The 7,179-nt window shown below is 42.4% G+C and overlaps 1 protein-coding gene across 2 annotated transcripts in view; it reads right to left on the reverse strand.

Moving 5' to 3' along the window:
* Positions 1 to 844: 844 nt before the first annotated feature.
* The window catches only part of PIBF1 (progesterone immunomodulatory binding factor 1), a 295,171-nt gene continuing 288,836 nt past the window's right edge, over positions 845 to 7,179 (reverse strand). For both annotated transcript variants that reach the window (XM_045287163.1, XM_045287164.1), the window contains exon 18: positions 845 to 1,108. In XM_045287163.1, the coding sequence (XP_045143098.1) occupies positions 1,058 to 1,108 (51 nt within the window). In that variant the 3' untranslated portion in view covers positions 845 to 1,057. The remainder of the gene's footprint in view (positions 1,109 to 7,179) is intronic.

Genomic DNA, 7,179 nt, shown 5'->3' on the forward strand with positions numbered 1-7,179 from the left:
GCCACTCACACCACTGATCCTGACGGGATCATCCGCCCTGGATTCCCTGTGTTTCCAGTTCTTATCTGTACCAGTGTACATCCTCTGGTCTAGCCAGACTCTTAGCAATGCTTTTTAATGTACCCTTGTACATGCCAGGCTAAAAAATATACCCACACCCACACTCCTGCCTCCTTCTTTTAAATGACAGGCCTTCAATGTAAAAGAGAACATAATTAATGACAAGAAATTTTGTCCATACTGTATCGGGATGTGCATTACTTTGACCAATTTTACAACAGATTTCCCACTACATTTTGAGTTGACCAGTGGTACGGCAGACTTTCCACCAAATTTTATTGGTTAACGATAATATGAAATATAAGAAAAAAGAGAGTCCTCAGGACATTAGTCCACATTCAAGGCTATGATTCTGAATACCGTTGCTCTCTGTCATCGAGCCCATGCTAACTCGCAGTGACCCTGTAGGTTTCTGAGGCTTCAAACCTGTGCAGGAGTAGAAAGCCTCATCTTTGTCCTGCTGAGTGGCTGCTGGGTTCAAACTGCTTACGTGTGCGTGGTTAGCAGACCAACGTGTAACCCACTACACCACTGGGGCTCCTGGAACACCATTATTATTCACCCAACATGCCTTCTCGTGAAGGCATTTACCAATCATTCTTATTTTAAAATGTAAACTAGCTTAGCATTTTTTATGACATTTTAGACTTTGATTTTATATAGTCTAAAAAGTAACTATGTCACCTTAAATATACTTAAACAATACACACTTTGAAATGTACTGAGCTATCAGGAAAGCTCTAAAATTAAAGCCATAAGTACAGCATATTTTATTCCTTCTGTATCAAAATAAAGAAAACCAAATAGAAAATATACTATCGTTTGAATTTAAATTTTTTTATTATTATACCAAAATATGTTGATTTAATAGTCAATTAAGATAAACAAAATTAATCATGAAAAATATTGGGTACATGATTAAGGTAAGCTTCCTCCCCCCCCCATCAGAAAAAGAATATCCAGAATAAACCAAAATATTTTAAATACATAGAAAATACTAGGTCTTCATCTTTACTTTCTTAGACCACTCAGGTGCTTCTTTTTTGGTCTGTGGAAAAGTGAAAAAGAAAAAAAAATTACAAGTAGGATAAGAGAGACAGGTCACAGAACTAAGTACATACACTGAAGTTTTTTTATGTAAAGCTGCAGCAACCAAGTGCTTTTCCTAATTGAGAAAGACATGTTTAAGGGCAAAGGTTTCTGTCTTTTAACAGAAAAAAATTTATTATGCACACACAAGAAAATACATCTGCGTTTGACGTGGTTAGATTTTATGTCAACTTGGACTGTGTAGGGGGAATTCCAAAGTGTCAATCAAGTGGTAGCCTGGTGGTGCCTCCTGGAATGTGTGGCCTTTCTCTATGAGAGGTTTTGGGAACTTTCCTCTCTTCTGCCCCACTTCTTTCCTGTCAATCTAATCTCCCTCTATATATCCATCCAACCATCATTGGTTTTGTTTCTCTAGACAACCCAGCCTAACACAGTGTTTTTCTGTGATGAGGCACGGCTCAAAGCTGGTATTTAACATAATCTACAGAGGTTAATGTTATAAACTGACCCTATTTTCTTTCTTTTTAAAAAAATCATTTTTAAAATCATTCTATTGGGGGCTCATACAACTCTTATCACAATCAATACATACAACTGTTGTGTCAAGCACACTTGTACATTCATTGCCATCATCATTCTCAAAACATTTGCTTTCTACTTGAGCCCCTGGTATCAGCTCCTCATTTCCCCCCCTTTCCCTGCCCCTCCTCCCTCATGACCCCTTAGTAGTTTATAAATTATTATTATTTTGTCATATCTTACACTGTCTGACATCTCCCTTCACCTACTCTTCTGTTCTCCATCCCCAGGGAAGGGGTTATATGTAGATCCTTGTGACCGGTTCCCCCTTTCTACCCACCTTCCCTCCACCCTCCCGATATTGCCACTCTCACCATTGGTCCTGAGGGGTCATCTCTCCTGGATTCCCTGTGTTTCCAGTTCCTATCTGTACCAGTGTACATCCTCTGGTCTAGCCGGATTTGTAAGGTAGAATTGGGGTCATGATAGTGGTGGGGAGGAAGCATTAAAGAACTAGAGGAAAGTTGTATGTTTCATCGGTGGTACACTGCACCCTGACTGGCTCGTCTCCTCCCCACAACTCTTCTGTAAGGGGATGTCCAGTTGCCTACAGATAGGCTTTGGGTCTCCACTCTGCACTCACCCTTATTCACAATGATATGATTTTTTGTTCTTTGATGCCTGATACCTGATCCCATCAACACCTCATGATCACACAGGCTGTTGTGTTTCATCCATGTGGGCTTTGTTGCCTCTCAGCTAGATGACCACTTTTTATCTTCCAGCCTTTAAGACCCCAGATGCTATCTCTTTTGGTAGCTGGACACCATCAGCTTTCTTTACCACATTTGCTTATGTACCCGCTTTGTCTTCAGTGATCCTGTTGGGAAGGTGAGCATCATGGAATGCCAGTTTAATAGAACAAAGTATCTTTGGATTGAGGGAGTAGTTGTGTGGAGGCCCAATGCCCATCTGCTACCCTAATACTAAACCTATAAAAGATATGCACATAGATCTCCCCATACTCATATATAAATAAATTTACATATGTACATGTCTGTATTTAGACCTGTATAAATGCCCTTTGCCTCCTAGTTCTTTCCTCTATTTCCTTTTCCTTTCCTCTTGTCCCACTATCATGCTCAGCCTTCCTTTGGGTTTCAGTAATTCTTCTGAATTACATTAACCCTTGAGCAAGCCCTATCAGACCTCCTACACGCTCCTCACCACCAATTTTGGATCACTTGTTGTTCCCTTGGCCCTGGGTTTGTTAACACCACTTCCTTTTCCCCGCCTGCCCCTCTCCCATGTCCCCCCAGAACCATTGGCCCCCTTGTTTTCTTCTCCAGATTGTTTATCCAGCTAGATAGATAGACCTGCAGAGATAATGATAAGCACAAAAACAAGACAGAACAAAACAAAGCAACAAAAGAAAACAAAACAACGACAACAAACCAATGACAAAAAAGAGGAAAGCCTGTAAATAGTTCAAGGTCTGTTTGTTGGCCTTTAGGAGTGTTTTCCGGTCGAGCCTGATGGGGTGACACACCCTGGCCCTAAAGTCTATTTTGGGTATTCCCTTGGGACTTCCTTGCTCTGTTCCGCTTGCTGTTCTGTTTTACGCCTTTAGTGTTTTGCCTCGGTGTGATGGGGTCAGACTGGGCACAATTCCCACAATGTGCCTTCAGTGTTGTCCCCTGGCTATGGGTCAGTGAGGGATGTCGTGTCTCATAGTAGGGCAGGCCGTATGCTCTTCTCTGTGGATTGGCTGCTCTGAGTGGGAATATTGTCCTCAAGGCTTGGTGGGCCAGGATGTACTCCACTCTCTCTTCCTCCCCCTTCATTTGCTCCTGTGTGCTCTGATCAGACATGTCCCTCTCCCTGAGCTGTAGCTTCAGTGCTGTCCTCTGAAGTAAATTCTTCTGGGGGGAGGGGCACCCAAACTGACCCTATTTTCAAAGAGGATTATCAAGGAAGGACAAAACTTCTTTTCAGTTGCTTCATCTGTACACATATTTATAGACACAGAAACACACAGGTTGAAGGATCACTATGTCCAAATTGCTAGCATTCTAGACCTTTTAACTTGCTCAGCGTTGACCGCATGTTGCTTGGTTTATTGCTGAGATATTTCAGTTCGGCCTGAAAAGTTCCAGGAAGGACAGACTACTAAACAACCGCAACACCCCCACAAAGCTGACGGGGTGGGAAGGGTGTCTCAGGACACGGCAGTCGAACCCCTGTATAAAACAGTGCCTCTGATCGTGGCATCCTAGTTTACCCCACCAAGTGTAGTTGCCTTTGCATTAGCTCCAGCTCGTGTTGGCCGTAGGTAGGTACAACAGAATGCAACGATGCTCCATCCCACACGGAGCACCTCATAACTGTGCTTCACTTCAGTGTACTTGGCAGATGAAGCCTTGTTTCACAAATCGCAAGTCTGTGGCAACCTGGGGTTGAACAAGTCGACTGTGGACTTGTGCTGACGTCATGTCCCCGTGTCACAGTGCGGCAATTCTTACCTTTCAAGCCTTTTTATAAAGCTAGCATAAACTTAATATGCTTTTATAAGGTAGCATAAATATAACTTTCATAGGCATCAGGAAACTGAAATAATTCATGGAACCCGCTTTATGGTGATATTTACTTTATCGTGGTGGTGGTCAGGAACCAAACGCAAGTATCTGTGAGGCACCTTTGTAGAACTACTTAACTATGCAGCTTACTTCCTCCTATACCGCTCGCCCAAATCCGACAGTTTGATGCTTCTCTCCTTCCAGTCTCTGAATTCAAATATCGTCCAATACAAATACCAACATCACAGTATTCTGAGCTTGTTTTCTATGTGGTATTTATCACTGCCGTATGAGACACAGCTTCCATTATCAAGCTGTGGGGCACGCATGGGCAGGAGCACTATTGGCACACTACCTGGAACGATGCTTGAAGAAGTACATTCTTTGCAAAAACGTGCCAGACACCAAACAAAGAAAACAGTAATAACAACATAAGAGGGATTTAAGCATGTTTTGAGAAATGGCAGCGAGTCTGGAAACTGTTATTTTTTTTCCTGTGTTAGTTACTGGGACTTGGCTGTTTAAAAAAAAAGTTTTACTTTATTATATATTTTGCTATACTTAATCTTAGCCCAAAGGCCGAGAAGCAATATATTTTGCATTCTACCTTAGGGAAACGTTAACATCCTGGGACCTAAACACTTCTGTGTTAGTAGCCCAAACGGCTTCCGTGTCAGAATCTACCTTCACCTGGACATGTCCCCACTGATTACCTTTTCAATACTGTGAGACGAAGACGGACGTTAGAAAACCCAGCAGCTCGGAAATGCTGAGCACGTGCTTGCATATCAGACCTACCCACGCTTCCATGCTCCGACCTGCTCTCTTGATCCCTGTGGCAGTTACCCCCGGTCCACTTCTTAGATAATTTTTGGTTGTTTGTTCACCCAAGAATGTAAGCTTCATAGAGGTAGGAGGTTTTATATCCTAACTGCCTAAAAGAACAGTATTTGGCACACATAAATAGTATTTGGCACAATAAACATTTTCTGAATGAATACTGTCTGGATCTGCTACCATAGAGGCCTCTCACCTTTATTTATGACTTTTATGGACATAAAGTCTCATGAAAGACATCATCTGGGTATTTTCCTTATGCAACAGGAAAGAAAATCCCACCAATACATAATAATGCAGCAACATGAGTCCAGATAATCAGGCAACATTACCTTTATACGCATGATGAGCTGTATTTATGGTTTAAGCAACACCCTCAACATCGGTAATTATGATTACAGAACATCGATTTCTGATGCTCATCAAGCATATACTATTCATTCTCAGATATTTTCATCAGTAAAGTGCTTTCCACTAGTGATGGCTCTAAGCTCCTGACTCTACTCATCAGCACAGAGCAGCCCATGTGGGACTGATTTGGGAGGCCCATGCCAGCTGTGGCCTGGGGACAGTTGTTGCGTGAACTACCTGCTATGAAGGGTTTGGATGTCTTAACAGAAAGGTAAACAAAACAACCTCCCAAACAAAAGGTATGCAGGTGAGGTGACATGTGGCTCACAAAAATGAAAATACTACCTTGCCTTTTAAAGAAATGTCTTCTGACTCCTGATAGATGACTATTCAAAACGTGGGCACAAAAAAATAATTCAAGTAGCAATCCACCGTTTTTTATTTTAATTCCACTCACGTAGGTGTTTGAACAGTAATGTTCAAACTTACTGTCTTAAATCAAAGTTAAATCAAAACCAAAGCCACTGGCATTGAGTTGATTCTGACTCATACAAAGCAACTCTAACTCTCTTACTCACTGTCATTAAGTTGAGGCTGACCCATATGACAGGGTAGAATTGCCCCTGTGGGTTTTAAGACTGTGCATTTCAATGGGCGTAGAAGCCCAATAGTTCTCCCAATTCTATCTAGGGCTTCTAAAACTGTGAACCTTCAAGAGAGCAGACAGCCTCAACTTTCTCCCACAGAGCAGCTAGAAGGTTTGAATTGTAGCCCTTGTGATTTGCAGCCCAATGCCTTCACCAGGCTCCTTCCTAATAAAGCTACTTACCCTTGAGAAACATAAGATGACACATATATTTAGGAGCCCTGGTAGTAGTAGAGTGGGTTACAGGTTGGGCTGCTAACCTTAAGAACTGCAATTTAAAGCCATGAGCCAACTTGAGTCCTGTAGAGGTAAAGTCTCAGAAACCCAGAGAAACTGTTCAATCCTGTCCCAAAGGGTCACGCTGAGTCAGAATTGACTGGAAGGCAGGGCATTTGGTTCGGCTGATACAGAAATTTGACATTACTTTATTGCTGCTTGCTGTCAAGTCTGACTCATAGCAACTCTATATGGGGTTTTCGGGGCACAATTTTACTTTGAGGACTAAGGTATACCTGACCTCAGTCAGTATAGTATGCAGTCTTGTATGCATGGGAAAGTTGGGACACTCAATAAGGAAGCTAGAGGAAGAATGGACACGTTTGAATTATGCTGTTGGCGAAGAATTTTGAAAGTACCAATGACTGCCTAAAGAGGAAGTACTCTTTTGGAGGAAGTACCGGCAAAATGCTCCTTAGTGTCAAGGATGGCAAAGCTTTGTCCAACGTACTGTGGACATGTTGTCAGGAGAGACTAATCTCCGGGGAAGAACGTCACTGTGGGCAAAGAAGAGGGGCAGTGTGGGGCTGCAACACTCCCATGGTCGTCAGGCCGTGCACAGAGCTGCTGTGAGTCAGGACCCCTCCAGTGCACTCAACCGCAGTAGCAACAGCAATCTGAAACAGACACGATATTTCCCCCGACTTTATCGGGGGCTCTTAGAGCTCTTAGAACAAGCCACATCAATTGTCTCCAACATATTTGTACATAGGTTGCCATCATTCTTTTTGAAACATTTACTTTCTACTTGAGCTCTTGGTATCAGCTCCTTTTTATTTCCTCCCTGACCCCCTCCCACCATTATGACCCCTTGATAAATTATGATGATTTTTCATATTTTATACCAACCACTTTTTCCGTTCC

Source organism: Echinops telfairi, unplaced genomic scaffold, assembly GCF_000313985.2.
Source record: "Echinops telfairi isolate 266 unplaced genomic scaffold, ASM31398v2 ScPeMD7_11;HRSCAF=52, whole genome shotgun sequence".
Classification (NCBI taxonomy): Eukaryota; Metazoa; Chordata; class Mammalia; order Afrosoricida; family Tenrecidae; genus Echinops; species Echinops telfairi.